Here is a 20,672-nt window from a genome sequence, read left to right as displayed (position 1 = left end):
GTGATGGGATACAGATACAGCCAAAAAGCAACGTTATGTTGTGCCGAAATAAATGCTGACTCTCAGGATCAGGGGAAGGAACTGGATTGCTTATGCTTCTGCACTCCCATAAGTCTGACCACGAAGACTAAAAGCTTTAATCTAAAATTGAATTTCCTACCTTTATCAGCCACTAAGATCACTGTACAGGCACATTACACCTTGTATAGTTGGAAGTATTCCTATCTTGATTTCTCTCTCACATTGGCAATGTTAGCATAAGCAATGCTTTTATGCCAGCATAGTTTGACTAATTTGATTGTTTCTATGAAGTCAAAGCTCTTCATTGTTTTTAAACACCAGTCCATCCTGGAGAAAATGTAAATAAAAATATTTCCTTTCACAGCAATGATATGTTGATCAAAGTTTGATATGGTGGCATTTAAGGGATCTCCTTCACTGGCTGCTCCTTCAGAAGCACCTCCTTTCATCTGTGCTCTCTCTAATAAAACACCATGAAAAAAATCCCAGATCAATTATATTTTATAATTGGTAAAATTCTTTATTTCTGTGAATCCTAAGTCAAATCTACTGCCACGCAGGCAATGCAAATCTCAGAAATATTCAAGATTCATGTATTAATTTTGCTTGCTTTATATTTTGAGTGTTTTGGCTTTTATCTCCCTACTAGAGCAACCAGAGAATTTTTCTAAGAAAGAATTTAGAACCGGTACTTAAGAGAAAAAATAAGTGTTGCCTATGTTACCATGGAGTAAAAAGGAGGAAAAGAGAATGACAAGAGGGATGTTCCAAGTTGTTGATGTAACAATGGACATCCTTTTCTTAGCCAAGAAATTTCCAGGTTTTAAGGAAGCACATTACTTTTGTTTCCAGAAGCATCATCAAGATGTCCAATAGAAGCAAAACTAGGTTTTAAGCATTCTGCACTTGCAACTCTCACTGCATATGCAGTAATATCAATTTTGCATATGAAGACTCCACATTTCATTTAAAGGTTATAGAGTTTACATGTTTTTTTCTTGATTTAAAAAAAAGGGATTATTTTAAAGGACAGAATTACATTATACTCATCACTAGACAAGAAGTAATTTTAAGTTCCATCTTCTTAGATAAAGCTAGATATTATCACCTCTAGTTTTAGTTTCTCAATTTCTTCTCTTGCATCTTTAAGACGGGCTGCATCTTTATCCAGAAGATCTTGATTTTCTGCATACCACTGAAGTCGCCTTTTTAAATGAGTAATTTCCTGTTTGTATGATTCTTCCATAACTTTAAATTCATAAGACTTCTCACCTACAAGAATAACACATCCTTAGTATTGTTTTATGAGTAATTATGTATTGAAGTAATCAGTCAACACCATCCTTCTCAGCACAATTCATACATTTACGCTTTTGATTTATGCTTTACTGCAGTAAAGTTTTAAAACCAGACCCTAATTAGGATTTTAAATGCAACATTATTTGAAAAAAAAACCTTTTCTCTCTCATACATAGTAGTACTTAATTTTTCTCAGTTTACCATGGAAAGTATTTAAAACAGAATCCCAGGGGGATCTATTCTTGATCACGTTCTAGTAAACAATTTTCTGTAACAACATGGATGACAATACAGAATATAAGCTTAGAAATGTATTGACCATACTTCTCCTATTTAGGGATCAAGCATTTTGAGGAGATATGGAGGTAAACATTACAGCTGTAAGCACTTGTGATACATGATACTGGAAGTGAAAGAGTCCACTTTCTGGCCTCTCACATCGAGATAACTGCAGTCAAACTGGAAAGAGTTCTGATAAGAATGTTGAAAAAAAAAAAGGTAAGTAATAGGTTAAAAATGGGCAACATCTAAAGAGGTAACTAAGATGCAACATCGTAAATCTTTCCTTATGAACACAGTTGTCATAAATGGAATGATCTGTTTTCCGTACCCAGTGGAAGATGGGCAAGAAATCAAACTTAATAGGCAGTAACAAAGAGTATGGCTGGGCAGAAGAAAAGGCTTTCTAATAGAGTGCAAAGGTACTGTAGCATATCCTTCACTGTATGTTTTTATTAGAAGTTTCAAGAATTAGTCTAGATGCACTTGACTAAGTAATGTTTTAATAAGAAACTAGTTACATACTTATTTGGTGAAGCACAGACTAGGCAAAATTATCCAATAAAATGAAGGTGCTTTACCTGATGTGGATGCAATCTGGACTTTTGCTAAATCTCTCTCCTTCTTTGCTTGTCCCAGGTCTACCTCAAGAGCTTGCTTATCTTGTTTGAGACGTCTTATCTCTTCTTGTAATTTAGTTTCTTCCTTCTGGGTTTTAGAGAAAACAGTAGACAAGGAAAATGAAACACACAGAGTCATACAAAAAAACCTGAATGTGCTTTTTCTCCATAAAATTATTAAGTCACAAAAGCTGTGTCAGACTGCAGCCAACAATGAGGTTTTCTATTTTTAGTATTATTCTTGGGCCTTGCTACAGGAGAGCATGGGAAAACTTCAGCTAAATATAAAAAATCCCATTTTTTAAAATATGTCTTACATAACTGTTTTAGAAGTAGAAAACTTCTGCCTTTAGGGATGGTCAGTAAAGAAAATGGCTCCTACTTATTTCTAAGACTTATGACTGTAGCTTAAGTGGACAGATGTATTGTCCAACAGTTCATCTTACCACATTCTACTTATCACCATTTTCTGCATGCACTCTGTTCTGTTTATTTATGTGTGATCGCTAGCAAACTTCAAGATTAAGTAGGATGAAAGGTCTTGGTGCCAGCCTCTGCAGATGGAGGCCCTTGGTCCTAGAGAACCATAGGTACAGGGAGCAGCAACTCCGGACGGGCCGAGATTTTGGGGCCAGCCAGCAAATAGACCAAGCGTCTAGAGCCAGCAATGGCCAGCATCTGCATGTATGTGTGTTACTGCTTGTCACAGAATCATAGCATGCCCTGCACTGGAAGGGACCCACAGAGATCATCAAGTCCAATTCTTGTCCCTGCACAGGACAACCCCAAAATTCACACCCTGTCTCTGAGGGCATTGCCCAAGTGCTTCTTGAACAGTCAGGCTTGGTGCTGTGACTGCCTCCCTGGGGAGCCTGTTCCAGTGCTCCAGCACCTGCTGGGTGAAGAACCTTCTCCTAATATCCAACCTAAACCTCCCCTGGCACATCCTCCTGCCATTCCCTTGGGTCCTGTCATCAGTCACCAGAGAGAAGAGATCAGTGCCTGCCCCTCCTCCTCCCCTTGTGAGGAATCTGCAGATGGCAGTGAGATCTCCCCTCAGTCTCCTCTTTTCTAGGCTGAACAAACCAAGTGACTTTAGCTGCTCCTCATACGGCTTCCCCTCTAAACCCTTCACCAACTTCATGGCCCTCCTCTGGACACTCTCTAGCAGCTTTATTTCCTCAGTATACTGTGGCGCCCAAAACTGCTCACAGTGCTCGAGGTGAGGCCGCACCAGCGCAGAGCAGAGTGGGACAATCACCTCCCTCAACCGGCTGCAATGCAGGGCTTGGTGCACCACAGGGCACGGTTGGCCCTTTTGGCTGCCAGGGTACACTGTTGACTCATGTTCAACTTGCTGTTGAAGTGAACTCCTATCCTGATGTGCTGAACAGGGTCAGTCCATACGTGCTCTGTGTGTTTTGTCCAAGAGTACTGTTTGTGTTTCTGTGGTGTGAGCAAAGGCATTGCTCTCTGTATTATCTGTTTGCCTGACTGTGTTAGCATTGTCTGCGTGTCTGTCTCCATCTTTGGATCTTGTGTTCAGTCTCCTTACAGGCTGGACCTAAGGACAGGGAAGCATAGCAGCAGCACCTATGAGGCTGGAACTAGGGGAGTCCCTGGAATTTTAAGAGCTCAAAGTCAGCTCTATCAGACCAGGAATGCCTCTGCTGGTCCTGAATCTCACTGGATCCAGACTCTTTTATAACCTACCTAACCAGTTTTTTTTTTGTTTGTTTTTGTTTTTGTTTAATTTTGTTAAAACAATCAAACAATAAAAACAAAACAAAACAAAAACAAACAAAAAACCACCAAAACCAGAAGAAGTAGCTTTTAATTTCTGGTCTAACTATCAGAGGAATTACGTACCAGAACAATCCCCCTCTTGTAGTAAACAGCAAACAGAATTTCCTGAAAACCTTTAATTTTTACATGAAGCTTACTAAACATACTCCGTCAAAAACACAAGCATCTGTAGAACTACACAGAAGTTACGTGAGTGAATAACAAACAATTCTTTTCACTCTGATGTTCTTTTCTAGAACTTACTTGGGACAGAGCATGGATAAGCACTCTTATGGATTTGTCTTACGTGGGAAAGCTATCACTACTTTCAGAAGCTCTCACAAGATATTTCCAAATTTCCAGTAAACATGGCAACACTACACTTCTTTCAGTGAATCTGTGTCTTCAGGGATTACTTCTGAAAGTTCATTTGATGAGACATTTGTGATATACAAGGATGGCAAATAATTACCACTGGAGAAGAGTAGCATGCTCCACTACTTAATTTACATTATTAGTCTACAATGTGGATAGTTATGCGTTTTTTGTAAGAACACGTGAAAACCAGGCTTGGTATATACCTACCTGTGCAGCTCGAAGCTCTGAAATCAATTCTGTGAAGCTTTGATTTCTGGCTGGTTCAGAATCCTGCACGATTCGTGACTGGATATTAGTCTTCTCTACCTTTTCTCTAAACAGCAAAAACAGGTATGCAATGTGGTGACTTGGCACACTACAGTGGTGTATTAAAAACCAAATGCTGTTGTCTCCCCCACCTGGTACCATGACGTTAATCCATGCAGGCTCAAAACAAAGAAAGAAGCAACTATGCGGTACATCTTTATACCAAAAAAATTTCACCTGTAAGGTGAAATTTTCTCACCTTGCATAAACTTGTTTGTTGGGACTACACAAGGGAGGGAAACAAAACCTACTCTGCATCAGTGGAACTCATCTATGGGCCTCTCCCAAGCAAAGATTAGTAAATTAGGAGCATACGCAATCGCTAGGCTTTTTCCTTGTTATTAGCACAGGATGCAAATCTTACAGGACCAACAGCGCAGTGAATCTAATGGTTTCTCCACTACCAGGATCCCTTGTGGCCCCTGATCTACAGTGTATCTTACAACAGTATCAAAACATTTTGACACGTGAGCACAGCTGTAATACCAGAACTAGTATATGTCTTTCACATCCAGATATGAATCAGAGTATTTTAATTTTAGCACTGAAATATTCCCCAAATGGAGGACTCTAGTCTTCCCACAGGTCTGCAACATCAGCAAGGAGACTAAGAATTAAGTGCCCATAATCAATGTAAATAAATTCTCAAAAGAGAAAACAATACCACAAACCCCAGAAACACCAGAAAACATGCACCTGACAGACTCTAGTGATTCTTCGTAAATAAAATAAACACAGCTGAATACTCCAGAGATTTTATATCAGATGTTTAAATGAGCCTACCTTAGGGCTATTAATTCAGACATTAAACACTGATTCTCCTTAAACATTCGTTCCTCATTTTTTTTGTTTTGGATTTGTAGCTCTTTCATTTGTTTGTATAACCTCTCATTTTCCTAAGACAGACAAAGTTAAAGAATATTCGTAAATTACTGTTTTATCCAGTTCAAAAACAATTGTCTATGACTTGCATAGTTTGCCCACTGAAACAGTGGAAGCAAACAGTAAATGTTTTATTACTAAGTTTCTAAAATGGACATCTACTTTCATTATCTTTATGCTAAAGTAGTATACAGTGACCTCTACAATCTTGTCTGAGTGTCTGTTCACTCTGGAGAACCTATGCTAGTTCCTCTGCAAAGCTACCCCAACTGTATTCTAAAAGCACAGAGATGGATGGGTGCCGACAGATCAGAGCTCAGCCTGCCCATGCTCCAATCCTGTGGACACAAACCATCACCCCTTCGGGATGCTCACAGCCATACTGGCAAGACATTGTGCCTCTACGAAGAAATGCTGCTGAGCACCATCTGGAAACTGGTTAAACTAATCTATTTGATTTTACAGCTGCAAGTATTCAAAAGGATTATTAAGTTTGCATTATCTATTTCTACACTTGGCTGAGTAATAAAAATCAGACCCACTAATAAGGTTTCCTTGAAAGCAGCTGCCGAGGTCCTGTGAAAGACATCTTGAAAACAGAACCCTCTAGATTTCTAATTTTGCTTAAAAATACTACTTTTCTACTATATTTGGGGCAAAATGTTTGCAGTTCTTTATTGGCCATAAAGTATTTTCCCAGTTCCTAACTGACAAGTCAGCGTATTTTTAGAATTTAGAGCAGTTTCATGGAATCATATCAAAACTTAGTCCAAACTAGACATACGTGAAACACTTCTTAAATGTGCAATACGTTTGCCTTTCCCACTTAAATTTCATTCACTTTTTACATAGGAAGATAAATGTTTTCAACAGAAAAGTAGTAACCACTACACAATTTTGTTTCTGAAAAGTGGCTAGAACAGCTCAGTATGCTGTGTGGTATACCTGTTGATAACCTTGAATAATGACCTCTTGATCTTCAATTTCTTTTTGTATTTGTGCCAGTTTTTCTTCAGTGACAGGAACTGTTGCTGTGTGATGGGTCCATCTCTTTTCCCGCTTCTGCTCTTCCATGCTTCTTAACTTTCAGAAATAAAAAGACACACAATTAATAGTACAGTTTGTTTAGCAATATGGAATTCTTTACAAGACTACACTTTTATAATATAAATAGGCCAATCTTTTCATTAAGATATGAGAGCAGACCAATGAGCCGATCTTATTATTGGAGTTTTACAGAAGCATTACAAACAGCAGCAAAGTATAAAAAGTCTGGGAAAAGTTAACAAAGTTTTACCCTCCCTCTTCTGTTCTTATGTATATAGACAGGAGGTTATAGTGGAGTAACCCTGGGATTATGCCATGTAGACAAAACACAACATTGAAAAATGCATCAACCTCGCCTCCCCCCAGTATCTCAACATATAGTACTTATCTATAATAAATGGTATGGATCATCTCTTATTCATATTTTTTTAGACAAGAGTGAGTTAAATCTTCACAAAAAACCTACTGCAGAACTCTCAAAACAGAAAACTAAAGGAACTCAGGATAACACAGTTTGTAGGAAAAAAAAAGATTGTGTCTTTTGGGCAATAGATGTAACAGAAGGTATGCATTTTCAGACTAGCAGTGTGTGTATAAATCAGGATGTTCTGCTCATTAACAATTTACATAAAATAACAATATAATTTTCAGAAGCAATGTCTCCTCTGTTTTGTAGTAAAGGTATATAAGATGATGAAGTACCTTACTCTGAAGAACATAGTTCTCCTGACCCAACCGAGAAATCTCTTTTTCATGCTGTGTTTTCAGTTCTACTATCTTTGTCTCTGTTTCTTTTTCTTTTTGTGAAACCGTGCTGGTTAGCTGTTGAATCAAATCACGAGCTGTGTTCAGGTCCTCCTCTGCAACTTGTACTCGTTTCAGCAAATACAGTTCTCTATCACAACTTTTGATAGGAGAAAATGATAAATCCTAATGAAGAGAAAAATTCAGAGAAACATTACACTGAGCTGATTGTTTATCAAAAATTCCACTCACCAATTTTATTTAACTGGCTTGTCTGGCTCTCAGCAACCACATAAGGCACTTGTAATGAAACAAACCCCAACGTTCTCATAGCAAAACATTCTGCATTTACTTTAATGAGCTATGTTCTCATTTCTGAAATACGTATGAGGAAAACAAGCCAAAAAAACAACCAGTAAAAACACCTCTCATATGATGGCCATTACGTAGCTACCAGAATTACTCTATTATGCATCTTACTTTTTGAAAAGCAGTAATGATTTAGATATTCAATGAATAATTTTTTATCCAGTTTATAAGGAAGAAGGGAAATCCATCATGGTGCTGCAAATTCAGTCATCTCAGAGAAGTCAGAAGATACTATTAAATATTCAATGCAATGCAAACAGAAGAAAACCCCCAAACCGTAGTACTATAAAACATCCATAACAGATATTTTTAAGTAAAAGTTTTAAAATTTTTCTTTTCTACCACAAAAAATAACTTTTAGAAATTAATAAGCATTCCAACTTTAAGCATATACAGCCACCCAAGCAATAAAATTATCCAAGCAACTGAAAAGCAGTATGATTATACTTGCCTATTTTAAAAGCAAAAACTAGTATTTGACTAAAGGAAAGGCTTGATTTAATATTTCAGCATTTGCCACTCTTGACAAAATAGGCTTGCAACCCAAGTTGTATATACTATCATTAGAAGCATCACTGATTATTACTTACATGCTGATACTGCCTGCAATAATCCACAGCCTGGTGTCCAAGATTATTAACAACTGATTGGCCAGACGTAACTCTGTTAAAACTTCCCTTCAAAGTTGGTTCATTTGTTGCAGATCTTATTATCCTAGTAGCAAATAAGGCTTCTTCATTTAGGCAGAAAGTAAAATAGAGCAAAATTAAACTCAGAATTTGAGGTCCTTTCAAAAAAATCTACTCATGCGATCCACCCCTTAGGCATATAAATTAAGTATTCTACAACTTGAATTTTGAGTTAAATATAGAAACTTGAGAGCAATGAGACATCATGAAAATGCTGTACCTTTTTTTAAGTAAGGAACTGGTGACAAGATAAAACAAAACCCAAAGAACAACTGAAACCAGTAGCTGGATAATAAACCCCTCATGAAACAAGGTTATCCTCAATTGTCTACTCAAGAAGTGGCCAGTTATCTAAGTATAGAGAAACACAATGTATTTCAAGCTATGGTGAAGACAGGACACAACAATTTTCAAAATGGACTCTGGAGTGCTGACAGCATAGAAAGACATGCAACATGTATTTGTTGCATCAAATAGCACCTTGATCAGAAATTAAAAATCAGTGAAGTTCCCCCTAGAGAGTAACTAATATACATGGAACTATGCATATCTTAGTCTTCTGAGATACAGATAGTAACAACAACTGCCATTTCATTTCTGCCTACAGCAATTTAAGCCAAGAGCTCCTGCTTCGGAATGTTATACCTGAAAACAAACAGGCAATGATCATTTTCCATATTTGATATTTTTTACATTTCTCACATTATTCCCTTGCAAAGGTGCTCCCTTAGCACTGATGGTTAGGGGACTGTTTGATTCAATGTCATTCTCTTCCTCGCTTTAGAGGCCCTTGCAGAATGCATCCTGGTGAGATTAACTTCTGAAGTCACCTGGAATTGCTATGGAGAATGGCTATAGCTAGAGAGAGAAGAACATGTCTGAATGAGGCTAGTGGTCTCGTTTTCTCGGGACTTGTCATTCACTTCACCACCGCCATCTGGCTGTACACCCTCCTCTTCTCCAGGGAGCACCACAGCAATGCACTGAGAAACTAAGGTACCTTAGTTTGATAGCTGCCACTGAAGCATCTCCCTAAGATGGGCAACATAATCCTAACCTGCTTTTCCCAAGACTACTTGAAGGGTTTTAAAAAGCATTAGATGCTAGAAGTGTGCTAAAACCTGGGCATCTGTGGAGTTATTTTCCCATGTCTCAGAGATAGCAAACATTGTTTGCAAAGACACAAAGCTGAATTATCTCATGAAACTCTTTAGGCTGCACCCAAAAATAAAAAAGTTCAGACCTTTACTTGCAACTCAGCTTTCACAGGCCTACATGGTTATTTTCCTTTCCTTAGTGTTACAAGAGACATGAACAGAAAATAGGACTTTCTTTTTAGTGCTTTCTTTGTACTCTAGGAAAGCAAAGATAAAAAGAGGCTGAGAATAGAAATTCAGAATTACACACGAAAGTTAGTGCGTCAGCAAATCTTTGCATTTACTGTAATGAAAAATGTAACTTGTAGACACTTATTTTTGAACACCAGCTTTTTCTATTGTTTTGGTCCTAGTGATGAACAATAGGCAAGTCTCAAACATAGTGGTGGTATACGTGAGTGGAAATGAAACAAGACTACAGTGCAAAGCTTTATTTAAGTCTCTCTTCCAGCAACTTCATGCTGATACCGAAAAAAATCAGTACTTTATTGCATTTGGACTTAGATTTCTTCTACTACTTTTTTTTTCCCTGTTTAGTTGGTTGGTTTTTGTTTTTTAAATGTGAAGCACTGACAGCAAAGCTCTCTGGGTCTTAAAACTCAGACTTTGTACAACAGAATTACCTTTAGATCTTGCTCTATCTGCAGGACTTTTGGTTTTCACACTGGTCTTTTTCAAAGTTTCTTTTGGTGTTTTCTTTTCATTAACTGGAAAAGACTGTTTTGAGAGTGATGTGGGTTTTCCATACCCAGAACTTCTAACCACCCCATGAGGACCATATGAAGATTTCTTTTTATGTAAAGGTGCTGGACTTCTGATATTCTTGTATAACACCGGTTTAGTTGTCATTGACTCTGATCTTTCATTCTTCAAGGAACTAGACCGAAGAGCCTGTGACAGAGCACATTTGTTTAAAACAAGTTTTAGGCTCTAGTGTAATCTGGAGGTAACTTTCAGTACTAAACATAGAATCAGTTACCAGAATTACACAGCTGTAGGAGTCAGGGTGGCAGGAAGCATTATTTTTAACTAAAGTAATAGTATGTAATTTTGCAGAATTTTACTACTTCAGAAGTGTATGTAGTGCAAGTATTTTCTACTGGCTTCGTTTAATTTTCTGGGAAGTATTATTACATCACAGGATCTTCAGCTTACCAAAGCAGGTAGTACATGACTAAAGGCTAATCACAGTGAACACAGAAAGCCAGTGATGAAGAGAGGAATAGCAGCAGGCAGAGGAACCCTACTAAATTTGATCACCAAAAACAAAGCACACAACTCCTAACACCAGCAAATGAGAAAGCTTAGCTGGTTGGCCCTGGTTGGAAATCCACCAGGATGAATCAGCCAAACAATCTCTCTCCCTGCAACACCTTGCAGACAGAAGAGGTGATTGCCTAAGGCAGTGTGGGGATAATTTAGGGGATGCAAGAAGAGAATTTGGGGATGCAGGGAGAAGATCTGGGGTTGTGTAAATCTTGTTACAGAATGTTTGAGAGGATTGTGAGAATGTGCAGAACTTGTAGAATGTTTAGGGAAAGGACAAAAACTAGGTAAAGGGGAGAGATTAAGTGGATCAAGTAGCAACAAGTATGGGAAATAGAGGGAAGATAAGATTAAAGAAGGTGGTGGCATGACCAGGTTGCTGGGCAGTACACTTGTCTAAGTCCCACATTGATCGTTGCAGTCTCTCCTATATTCTTATTGAATTCTATTTCTAACTGTCCTCTCTATTCTGAGCTTGTGTGTGTTGATACATGTCCCTGCAATGGGAACACATGCGCAGACTTGCTACCAGCTTGAGCTGGGGACATGGAACTGCACAGCCTTGCAAATATTGGGCTGGGACAGGATGAATCCCGCTGGTCCCAAAGTCCACTGGTTTTGGCTACCTCTAACAAAAGCAATGGTAACATGAGAGTTTCAAGAAAAACAGCAACAGCCTCTCAATTTCTATACATCAGAACATAATCAAATGACAGGCAGTCTAAAAGTATATACATTTTAAATATATTTCCATATAATAAAAATCTGGTTGATATCACTTACTTTTCTAGTTTTGGTGCCTTGTGAAAGCAGAGTGTCTTGTACTATTTTTTCTCGTAGTACATCAGGCTGTACGTCACAGGTCTGAATTTCTTTCTCAGTCACCCTCTGAAAGTTATCGTCATTCACAGCTGTCTGCAGAAAGATGCTCTCTTCTCTGTTAAATTTTTCAAGTAAGTTTGTCTCCCAAACTGTATTACTCTGGTACTCTTTAAAGGGCAAGTGGCTGATGAGGTCATTTGCTGTGCTGTCTACCAGTTTCACAGGACTACAAGAGAAAGGAATAAAGTCATATATAATAAGACTTTTCCCTTTGCCTTTCTATTGCTCTGGAAAAAGTGGGCCATTTTTCCTTTAGATATCAGCTATAAAGACTGCTTGAATTTGAAAGAGCCACTAGGTTCCTTTTAAGAACAACCTCGCAGACTTAGTTACACAGATTCACTCTCACGCTGCGGAACAAGAGTAACTTCCCAGCAGTGACTGCTTTTGTGGAGGTACCAAACGTGGCTACAAGATGAACACCTGCAAGCATGCAGTTAATGCTAATAAAACAATGAATGGTAATTTCTGCAGGGTGCAGCTATGCAATAAGCTCCCAAAACTCATTTGCTAAGCACAACCTAAATCCGACAGTTTCAGGGCCTACGCTTTCTGCTCTAGACACAACAGCTGGAGCAAACCAGAAGGAAGTATGGAGCACAGGTTAGTAGGAATCACGAGAGTAAACAGAATAAGAGGACTTGATCTTCGGTTACAGAGGTTGGAGAGCTATGCATTCTGAAATAAATACCTTTCAGGCTCCACATCAGAACTTCTGATATTACATGAATGCCCTTTAATTGGTTTCATCAATTCTTCCACAGTAGGTAAATCTAATTAGCACCAAAAAAAAAAACCAACCCTTAGAAAAATATATGTAAAAAGGACAACATTTAAAAATGTTTCATAGAGTATTAAAGATACTACTAATTCAGTTATTTTATGTGCTTGTACAATACATGCCTGCCTTTGAGGTATTCACCTGACTCAATAGTTGACATGTTTTTTGAGCAGATGTCATTATTTTGCGAAACACCTTGTGCCAAGTATTCCGAGACTGCTGTTGCAGAATCATGCAGGTTTTTTTGCTCATCAGTGTCTCCCAAAGACTGATCAATATGATGGTATGCTTGGTGTAACGCTTCGATGTCACTGGTGGTTTGTCCATAGGAAGTGCCTGTGAAAAATGCAGGCTCATAAGAGACAATACAGGATTTTCCAGTTTGGAAAACATCCCACTAAAGTCTGTGTTTCAATTACTAGCTTGATCTATTACGTGGTAAGAACAGTGATTTCAGTTATGAAAAAATATTTTAAAATCTCATCTTTGCTACAAAAATAAAACAGTTGCCAAGTTAATTAGTACATACTAAATAGTCTCATCTACAGTTTGCATGCCTCTCCTTCCCCTTCCCCCGCGTCAATATTTTATCAGTACGAAAACTAACAGTGTATGTAATACAATTATTTTAATAGATGCTATCAGAGCCATACTCTGGATATAAGTGGCATATACCGTTTACGAAGTTTGATAAGAGAACATGTTTTATAATTGTGTTCAATGCCGTCAAATAAGCATTTTAGCTGTGAGGAATAACAAAGGAGATGGTATTTAAGATCGAACTGCAACGTCAAAAGCAACTTTACAATAACCAAGTGTAAACAGATGTCTTTTTAGTAGAAACATGACTTTTTCCTGAAATATTTCCTCTTCCTTTCAAGATTTGTTACTAAAAGCCAAGGGCTTCATGTTTGCTAATAACCTAAGAAGAAATGAAGACATCAGAGCCACCTATTCTACTAAAGTAAGATTTTGGGCTTTGGGTTTTGTCGCCTGGGTTTGGGTTTGTTGGTTTTTGGTTTTTTTTTTTTTAAAGCAACCCTTACCTGCTTCATTCATTTCAATTCCACTGACTTCTTCAGGCAAATAATGTTCACCTACAGCTACATCTGATGTTTCAATGGCTTTTTGAAGTTCTGTAGTTGAATCTTGTGAATCAAGTAATACAACTAAACCCAAGGAGATAAATGTTAAAGAAAATACAATTCTCTTATTTATACTCTGTCTACGCTGGAATTAGAAGTATACCGAAGCTTATCATGATGTACTAAACATACAAAAATTGCTATATAGATTATTCTAATGTGATTAACGGCAAACTGATTAACTCTGATTGCAAGTACTGACTGGATGTAGTAAAATTAAAAACTTACATTGATGATCACTTTGAAACGCTAATGTAAAATTTTCAACCATTTCAGCCCAACAGACTTTCAGCAGAAGACAATAAAATCAGGTGAAAAATATCAAAATAGTAAAAATCAGGTAAGAAAGTTTCAGAAAGTTACATTTAGTATTCTCCTACTGATCCAAGTTTCTATTTTACCTTTAGCCAGCATGCCAGTGTTTGCTTCTTCCTAGCAAAAATAAAGAAAAAAAAAAAAACATTTTGAATTTCAGGGGAAAAAAAATCTGGACAAACTTTAAAAGTTGGTCCAGAACCTCAGAACAGTTCTTAGAACTTAGAACTAAGCAGTTCTTGGTGCTCCAAGAATATGCACTTCTCTGAAGCTCTCCTCAGGAGAGGTCCTCAACATCCTGTACTCTAAACGTTCTCACAAGTGACTGGGAACTAAATGCTACTCCACGTAATTGGGATAATATTTTTGCACCTTCCTGATTCTCTTACATTGTAATTTGAGAAATTCCTCCTGTATGTTCCTATGTATATAAAGGTTTACTCTATTTAGATTTATTCATTGCAGAGCTTTTACAATTCATGCAAGTAATATAAACATTTGGTAAGTCATACCGGTTCTTGAGGACTTAAATCAACTCCTGACATGTTGTTTTGATTCACCTGGCTTCCCTCAGTTTTAAAGGCTGGATTAGCATCTGTTTCTTCCTCAAAATCTTCACTGTAGCTGCCTGAAGAGTAAAATAAACATCAAATAGAATGAAAATTCAAGGACGATAAAGCAGTAAGGGAAAGTTATTTCCTCTTCCCCAATCTCTTGTCTAAGAGCAGCTACTGCCACTATTACTCCTTTCACAAGGGCAACAGAAACGTTTCGAGACTGAATGTGGTACTAAAACCACAGTAAACATCACATGTAATATCTCTAAATTCAAATGAAGTTTGCCTTATGATCAGATATACTTTACCTCTGTCTCCTCATGGCATACTTGAATTGATCCCTTTCATTCAATCACTTTCTCTCACTTAGGGGTGAAATGATGCCAATTCCCCCCCAGCAGACAAAGTACTCTGTAGACCCACCTTGACAACTCCAGCAGTTCTTAGGCTCAGAATCTGTAACTCTGCTTCTTCTGACCTGCTTTGGTGGCCCAACAGCCACTCTCAAGAGTAAGCATTATTTAAAAACGTAAGTGTGCCCGAGAATGATTTTTATGAACAAGTCAGATGCTTTTCCCCCAGTTACCTAGATCCTTCCACAAGTTCTGATTCCCTGTTGCTGTATCTCCCCCACTGCCTGGGGTTACAGGCTTCAGCGTCTGCATTGTCTTAAACACTTAAATCTAGAAGTGTTGCACAACACCGGTTTATAATGCGTACCTTCTGTGTTTTGTCTAACTCAGTCTAACTCATTTGTAAAAACCACTCTATCAGCATTCTCTTTGGTTTTGGACCATGAAAAGTCTGATCAGCTGGAAAGAGCTTTCTCATACTGACTTAAGACATACACACTGCTTATACTATTCCTGCGTAAGTATTATCCACTATTTTGTTTGCTATTTCATGAAATAGCAGTTTGACAAAGACTAAATCAAACCACACATAACACCGCTTGGTCATTCCAGGTATTCTATAGAAACTCTTTTCCTAAAAATCAGAAGTATTGATTTCATAAAACTGACCACAACAATCAGGTAATTTCAACCGTTTTGTTCAGTAAAAGGCTACCAAATTGTTGTAGCAATTCTGCTACAACTATCATGAACTCTTGCAATCTACAAAGTAACCAAACTTGCAAGGAGAAAAGATTTCCTGTGATTAAGGTTTGCAAATACAGTCTCTTTATGTTTGGGAAATTCAAGCCTGACAACAGGACCTCCCAAAAGTTCAATTAAATAAATAAATTTGAAAATACAATTTGTTCATTAAAATAGAGGAATACACTCTATCACACGCCAGCAATGAACAGTGAGATAGAGATGACAAGTGAAAGACAAAAAAGCAAGATGGAAGGAATGCACCATGGAAATTTGGGAAAAAGAACAGGTAGGAGTAATACTGCAGATTACAGAGATTAAACTCAGGTATGAAAAGACAGTACAAAACCAAAGATGATAGGACACTGGAGTAACTCAAACATTACGATGTGTTTCAACACGGTGGTCATTTTTTCTTCACATTTTGATCAACAGTTGCTTGGGGGGTTTTTGCTGTTTTCCTTTTAGGCATCAGTCACAATAGATTAAAAATCCACTTCAAAACAAAAAAGCACAAAGCAACAGCAAACCCCTGAAAACCCTGTCTGAACATGAGCTGCACAGTCATAATGCAAAGGCAGACTAAAAGGCCATTGTGAGAACTACAGATAAATGCAAATCATTAATAAGAAAATTAAAACAGCTTTCAGAAAAATAAAAGCTTTACCCACAATGGTCAGGGGGATATGGGAACAGAAGTCAATTGGTTTACATATTACTCAGAACAAAAACGTTCAGTGAGGATGCTGGACTGTCTCATGAATCTGAAGCCTAGAAAGTCAAGTTTTCTGACTAGCTCCAAAGGTAACACAGAGTATAGAACAAGCTAGGAGACTGTAGTACAATTTCCTCTTTTCAGATCTTTAGATTACATCCCACTACAAACACAAAGATCCTATGCTACCCTCCTGACACCCTGATGTGACATTTTCTGAAGACTTTGCATTTCAACTGGAGCACTAATCCACAGCTTTCATTTCCATTATTCTGTTTGATGGGATACTCACAATTCTTAGTGCACACACAGTAAAATAAATAAATAAATAATAATAAAAAAGATTTTTCAAATTAATGATAAAAGATGTTATTACCAGATTTTTCTTCATGTGCGGATTCCTCTTCTCCTTTTCCAGTTTTTTCATTTCTGAGAAAAAAAAAAATAAAATTGTACTCTCTTTTTGGACAGGAAATAAATATAGGTTCTTTTCTCTAATTCCAAACTTTGATACCTCTTACAATTAGCAATAAAATTAAAAACCTGAATCTGTCCATCATAACAATCATGACAAAGGCAGATAAATGTCAGCAATTATTAAAATAAATAGTTAAGATTTTACAACTGTCCATAGTTAAAATCCTTAATGTAACTCTTAAAATCACTCCCTTTCTGCATTCCCTCCAACATCTACATTAGCTGCTCTGAGAAATTTTTCTCATGAGGTTTGCTTCCTTTTCTGACCTTCTTATTCTCCACTAAGAAAAAAAAAATCTCTCCTTTTTTCCCCTTTTCCTGTAAGGTTAAAGTTTTTTTCCTTACCTAAAACCCTCTAGAATTCTGACCCTCCAACTGTTTTCATAGTGGAAGTTTCCTTTGCACTCAGCTTGCTTTGAAACAGCAGACTGAATTGCCCCTTCATCCATTTCTCTCACATATGTTTGAACTTATTTTCACATAACTGATTACAAATGGATTGCCCTAGTCTATGAAGATTTTGTATCTTTCCTCTAGTACCATCATGTCTAAGGGGACACAGAACCTTTCCTGATCTACATCCGTGTTATTATCAGTTGTTAACTTTTCATTTAGTTACACCTTACAATGTTAAATTGACTTCTAGCTACTGAGTTTTGCACAGGACTGTGTAGCTATGTCCACTCATCACCAAGTCATGCTTTCACCTTATTCCTTGCTTTTACTTATTAAGCTCACCTCTGTTCTTGTCTTCCAAATAAAAAACAAAACAAAACAAAACAAACCCCAAAATAACAAACCAACCCCAAACCAACCAACCAACAAACTGCGTGAAATCATACAGGATCTTAACCCACAAAATCTCAGGGGCCATGGTATTCAGATATCCAAGTCACATGTGCCCACTAATACAGCCCACAACTTTTCTTCCCTCTAAATTACCGTACAAATGGTGCTAGTAATACAGAATCATTGGAATCCAGCTCTTTATTTAATCTTGAATAATCAATAGTAGAGGAAGCTTCTTGTTCAAGTTTGGCAAAAAAGATCTCTTTTTCTTCTTGTTCTTCCAAGGTATCCAGTCCAACTCCCACGATACTTTGATTAGGCCCAGAAGCTAAAACTGAATCTAAATTTAAAAACAAAGAATAAACTAATTGTGTCTGTGCTCAAAGAAGAGTCATAATAGTTAACAACTTTAGACAGACTCACAAAATATCAACATTATCAAATAATCACAAGCTACTACCAGGAGCCTTCAGCTCACGAGATGCAGCTGACAGAAGTGAAGAATCCCAACTTGAAATCAATTAAGAGGAACAGTTCATAAAATAGTTTCTTTAGATGTAGCCAGCTTCATGAAATGGCTGCATTTTCAGTTCTCACCGTTTGTCTCCAGGCTGTCTCTACTTAAGGAGACAGCAACCCCATTACTTTTCTGAAGCTGCATCTTTTCCATGTGCACATTCTCATCTGTTTCCCCCATAGGCTGAGAAGTGTTCTGTATCTTGACAAAGCTTCCATTGGCTCCAAGCATTCCTAGGGAAAAAGTTGCAATATTCTTGACTATCATCTAAAAGCTATTTATATGACACTTTAGTTTTTTAGTCATCTTCCAGAACCACGAATTTTAAGCTCATCACAACTGCAAGGATGCCTAGTTTCACAAATCACATTCATCTAACTTCAGTTTCTATTAAGAGATATATAAATCTTATTTAATTGCAATTAATTAGTCTGTTATATACATTTTCTTCCCATCCTTCAAATTTGCACACAAACCTATAGTTCAGCATGGGGCAAATACAACTACTGTAAAAACAGACTTATTATAACATTACTTATGGAGGACAATCACACACAAAACCTTGTACAGAAATTAACATTTCTTTGTTAGAAGCCTATTAATTTTGTTTCATCTACTACCCACAGACTTCTGAAAATTGTAGTCATTGGCCCAGCAGCTTCTTTACATTTGTTGCAAATTAATTGCTTTAAGGAAAAAAATATTAACCAAAGTTACCGAAAGGTCACTGATGAAAAACCAGTTCTCCCACTCTGTATGTTTATGCAACTACAAAAGGCAGTTGCTCTCCTTACTGTAATTTCATCATTGTGAGGGTTCAACATCGCCCTACCAACCTTAGGTATGAATTCTGCTCTCAGACAGAATGCTGCCTTATCTACTTCCTTGTAGAAAACTAAAAGCCAAATATTGCCGTACATTATTAGTTAAAAAGCAGTACCAAGTCCCTTCTGCCTGCCCCTAAAACACACACATTTATACTTCGATTCTTTCGAGGTTCTCTTAGGAGAAGGGCTAGTGAACACACTAGGGCTAGAAGGGCTGGTGAACATACCAGGAGGGCTGAAGACACTGACTGCAGCTTATTTCCTGCAGGCAAGAGACTGCAGGAGATGCGTGCATCAATCCTTCAGACCAAGAACACTAAACCAGTCTTGCACGTGCTGATCAAGTGCTTCAGCTCTGGGATGTTACTCCACCCTCTACACAGGTTCAACCAAGTTCCTTTTAAGAATTGCCATATTTGCTTATATCATGACAATGGAGAATCCCCTCCTTTCAGTACTGAAAATGTACCCAGGGTGAGGTGGGGTGGGGAAAGTAAGAGTCCGAACACCTTTTCTTTCTCTGCTGAGCAGCCCTTAGCACATCCATTCTGATTATAAGAGCCTCCTTGTTAAGAAGTATAATAGGTTTTTTCCTTGACTTGCAATGACAAAGTCCCCTTGCACATTTTATTGGGAGGCTAAGTGCATAAAATTCTACATCTTGGAAATTACTTCCACATTCCGTCCCAGATACAGAGCTCTGACTGACTGCATGCAAAATGTCAGAGACATTGACTAAAGGTCAAGCTCTCCACGTATTTAGGCATTATCCTTGCATACATTTTGCTACTCCATTGAAAAGTATAAAACGAAGAGCTCAAAGTGCTGAACAGAAGTGAAAAACCATGAATAGTCCATTTCTGTGGTAGCTAAATGCAGTAATTTAAGTAATTTACTCAGATGGTGTTGTACTCTAGTTATCAAGACAGCAAACAGGAGTTTGCTTGCAGCTTGGTCACAAGTTTTTTGCAGACCTTTAGATTAGCCACAATCTCACCAGACCCCAACACCCTATTTTTCACGGAGAATATGTTAGTAGAATACATAAACTGTTCACTGCCCTCCTTTGTAAGATCTACAAGAAAGGCGATGGGAATATACGTCAGTAAAAAGACAATTAGAACGTTTAACAGAACAAGATTTTAGAGAAAAACATTTTCCTGAGTTGGTTTATTTAAATAATCTCAAACTCAATGAACTTTCTGAACAGACTTACATTGATCTTGAAGGCTTCACAGGACTTATGTAAGCTACCTAGTATTTTTAAAGTATTTTACCAGTTCAAACCAGACTAATGCTTTTTTTTTTTAAAAAAAGCACCTCCGGTAATAATCTGAAAAATCAAACGCTGTTTTGCAGCCATTCAGTTTTGCAGCTCAGTCACTGCCAATTCCCAGATACACACCCCACCTTACAGGAGATACTACTGTTGCTAATGAAGGCAAAAATGTCTTTTTACTAGTCCTACACAATCTGAACTCTGAGAAACTTGTCAAACTTGGAAGAAGTATCAGCTTGGATGGATTTCAAAGTCTCTTTTCACTGTGTGTTTTGGCTGTTTGAACAGTCCTACTGATTTTTCTGGGGCTTGCAAGAGTGAGTTATTTTGTGGGGGGGCATTTATTACTTTTCATAAAAACTTCTTGAAGCTGCAGTTTTCTTAAACTCCAAAGATTTCACTACCCATATCTTCACATGCAATATTTTGTAAGGCTAATGACATAGAGT

At 37.6% G+C, this 20,672-nt stretch overlaps 1 protein-coding gene across 6 annotated transcripts in view; it reads right to left on the bottom strand.

The window, feature by feature from the left end:
- The window catches only part of CEP162 (centrosomal protein 162), a 47,145-nt gene that overhangs the window by 13,908 nt on the left and 12,565 nt on the right, over positions 1-20,672 (bottom strand). For all 6 annotated transcript variants that reach the window (XM_064447691.1, XM_064447689.1, XM_064447688.1 and 3 more), the window contains 17 exons: positions 18,198-18,350; positions 17,754-17,940; positions 16,711-16,763; positions 14,478-14,593; positions 14,052-14,082; positions 13,552-13,674; positions 12,647-12,841; positions 12,416-12,497; positions 11,626-11,890; positions 10,200-10,467; positions 8,321-8,463; positions 7,320-7,547; positions 6,516-6,653; positions 5,472-5,584; positions 4,590-4,695; positions 2,181-2,307; positions 1,130-1,293 (listed from right to left, as the gene is read on the bottom strand). In XM_064447691.1, coding sequence (XP_064303761.1) covers positions 1,130-1,293; positions 2,181-2,307; positions 4,590-4,695; positions 5,472-5,584; positions 6,516-6,653; positions 7,320-7,547; positions 8,321-8,463; positions 10,200-10,467; positions 11,626-11,890; positions 12,416-12,497; positions 12,647-12,841; positions 13,552-13,674; positions 14,052-14,082; positions 14,478-14,593; positions 16,711-16,763; positions 17,754-17,940; positions 18,198-18,350 — 2,492 coding nt within the window. The remainder of the gene's footprint in view (positions 1-1,129; positions 1,294-2,180; positions 2,308-4,589; positions 4,696-5,471; positions 5,585-6,515; positions 6,654-7,319; positions 7,548-8,320; positions 8,464-10,199; positions 10,468-11,625; positions 11,891-12,415; positions 12,498-12,646; positions 12,842-13,551; positions 13,675-14,051; positions 14,083-14,477; positions 14,594-16,710; positions 16,764-17,753; positions 17,941-18,197; positions 18,351-20,672) is intronic.

This window comes from Phalacrocorax carbo, chromosome 3 (assembly GCF_963921805.1).
Source record: "Phalacrocorax carbo chromosome 3, bPhaCar2.1, whole genome shotgun sequence".
NCBI classification, from domain to species: domain Eukaryota; kingdom Metazoa; phylum Chordata; class Aves; order Suliformes; family Phalacrocoracidae; genus Phalacrocorax; species Phalacrocorax carbo.
This window is presented reverse-complemented; position numbering and strand designations above follow the sequence as displayed.